At 52.7% G+C, this 2536-nt stretch overlaps 1 protein-coding gene across 1 annotated transcript; it reads right to left on the bottom strand.

Annotated features, from left to right (window-relative positions):
• Window positions 1-257: 257 nt before the first annotated feature.
• LOC116261055 (protein RGF1 INDUCIBLE TRANSCRIPTION FACTOR 1-like) lies at window positions 258-2119 on the bottom strand. Its single transcript, XM_031639654.2, has 4 exons — window positions 1365-2119; window positions 1192-1266; window positions 965-1105; window positions 258-847 (listed from the first exon to the last, which is right to left on the bottom strand). Exons 1-4 carry the CDS (start codon window positions 1542-1544, stop codon window positions 464-466), a joined length of 780 nt encoding a protein of 259 aa, XP_031495514.1. The 5' UTR covers window positions 1545-2119; the 3' UTR covers window positions 258-463.
• Between the last annotated feature and the right edge of the window lie 417 nt (window positions 2120-2536).

The following is a 2536-nucleotide window of genomic DNA, read 5'->3' as shown; positions in this document are numbered from 1 at the left end:
AGCGACAGCGTCGTAATTTCCGGAGAGCGCATTAACTCCGCGTTTGCCATTTCAATGCTTGGGTGAAAGAGCCGTTAGTAAAAGGAAAGGAGTGTGGCATTGGCATAACTGTAGTTGTGGAGATCAGTCAAGATCTTATGGGGATCGCAGAAAATTTCCCAAGGTGATGAGAATGAGATTGGGCAGAGAGGGAGGGACAATTCAGTAATTGGGCGAGAAAGGGGGCGGGGTTGGAGAGAAAAAAAAAAAAGAGTAAATAGAATGAAGGAAATAAGCTTGATGAGTGGCTAATTTACATGAAACCCCCGTTTGCTTTCCCAGGAAAACCATTCCGAGTTGAGGTCGGCATCCAAAGAAAAGGAAAAGAAACGCAAAAAAAAACTGCCAGCCGAAATCGGCTAGCTCACTGTCTTTCACCACTTCCCATCTTTCCCCCTTTTTCCTGAGAATTTCCGGGATAACCTCAGAAAAATGGGCTCCGCTGGGGAACGCCTTTCCTCCGGCTGGAAGCGGGCAAGGCGGAGGAAACGGATGGCGGGGCGGGGGCAATTCGGGAATGCGAAGAATTGCCGCCGGACCGTCGCTTCCTCCTCACGAATTCCGTCGTCGCCGTACAGATCATCGTCGCTCCCCCGGCCGTCCCGCCGTTGTTACCGCTCGACCCCGACGACGACGACGTGCGGAGCGAGATCTCGCCGTCGAGTATGGAGCTCGGCGTCATCTGGCCGTCGTCCATCTCCCTCAGACCACCCTCCTGGTGGCCGCAGCCGAGGTCCGAGAGCGGCAGGTACGCGCAGTCGTATAGGTACCTCGATATGGACCCCTCGCAACGCACCAAGTACTCTACCTGCACACACAAGCTCCACATAAAACCGCCGCCGGAAAACCACGTCGGGAAACATCTTCTCTTGAGCTGTAGTACTCTCGAAACGCAATTCCGACAAAAATTTGAGTCTTTCTTTACCTTACAGGCGAGGGAGCAAAAGTGGTACGGTTCCTGGAGACTTCTCTTGCATGTGTTGCAGATGCTCCCCGAGCCTTTGAATGGCCGGGATTGGGGCCTCTGGTTCAAGAACACCACTTTTGCACTGTTGGTGGTATACGCCTGCTTCATAGACAAACCGCCGGTCAGAGGAAAATCTAAAGGGGAGGCAGAAAATGAAAAGTCTCGTCTCCTGGGGAAGCACCCACCTGAACGAAGGCGCAGTCAATCAGCTTCTCGAGATCCTCCAGCCGGATAACATCGTGGTAGACGTACCTACGCACCTGACCGTTCCAAACCAGAAAATTGTCAGCAGAAGAAGAACCAAGAGGGAGAATTCTGAAGCTGGAGGGGGTGAGGGCAGGGAATTTGGAACAAGAACCTGGAGGAGACGGTGGGAACGGTGCAGGGAGAGGCAATGGGGGCAGATGGCAGCGACGCAGTCGAGGCAAAAGATGTTCTTCTCATTCTTCTTGGCGAGCTCGTGAAGTAAACAGGGCGTGAAGAACTTCTCGGCGAGGAGGGAACACAGCCAAGCGGGGCTCTGAGCTCTAGTCGGCATGGCGACCAAGAGCAAGTGAGAGAGAGACAGAGAGAGAGAGAAGGAAAGAGAGAGAGAGGGGGAGAGTCTGAGTGATACTTCTGTCGCTGGTTTAGAAAGAGGGAGGAGAGAGAGAGAGAGAGAGAAAGAGGGAGTGTCAAGGTATTTGAAGCGTGTGGCTCGGCATGTGTGAGGCGATGGAGGGAAAAGAACGGGATGGCCAAACTTCTCTCTCCTCTCTCTTCACTCTCTCACAGAGCCCCAGCCCAGGGTTTCTGATTGCCTTTATCAATGTCTGCTGCTGCGGCTGCTCCCCACATCTGTCCCCTCTGCACACTTCAAAAACTTTGAAAAATCCTTCTTTTCCCCAACCACCCCCTCTCCTCCCTCACGAGCACCAGAACGCCATCGCTCGTCGATTCTCAGCTTGCTTCCTTTTAGTAACCATGGAGTTCAATGCGCTACGATTCAGTAACTCGATCAGTTCAGCAACAGAACATTCCTTACGAGAGCTTCGACTGTTAACCAAGTAATCTTTATTAAAGCGACAAAAAATGGATTGCCAGAGAGCTTCCGCTTTTAATTATTCAGCAAACAGAGCGTCCTCTACGGCCTATCCTTCTGAACAAAGGAAATGCAAAAAAACAAAGGACTCGTTTGCTTTGAATCGAAGGATCGTGGGAGGAGTGGTTTTCTGGTGATTTCGCGGCGCAATTCGAAACTTTTGTGGCAGCAGGGCAGTGGGCTTGGGGGCTGGGAAAAGAAGGCCCAGCTGTGAGCATTAAATAGTATTGGGATTTTTATGGAATGCCACCGTATCCTTTGAAATTTGGTATGAGAGGGTGCGTGACTGCTTCAGGAACAATGACAAGGATGTCCCCACTACTCCTCACCGGACCGGACTACCCCTTGACCGGACTTTGTCCTTCCCGCAGCTCCCCGGCCGACGACGGCTGCCCCTCCGGCCACCGGCTCCGGCGGGACGCCTTGCCTAGCCCATATTCCCACGCCAC

The sequence above is a fragment of the Nymphaea colorata genome, chromosome 9 (genome assembly GCF_008831285.2).
Source record: "Nymphaea colorata isolate Beijing-Zhang1983 chromosome 9, ASM883128v2, whole genome shotgun sequence".
In the NCBI taxonomy this organism is placed as follows: Eukaryota; Viridiplantae; Streptophyta; class Magnoliopsida; order Nymphaeales; family Nymphaeaceae; genus Nymphaea; species Nymphaea colorata.
This window is presented reverse-complemented; position numbering and strand designations above follow the sequence as displayed.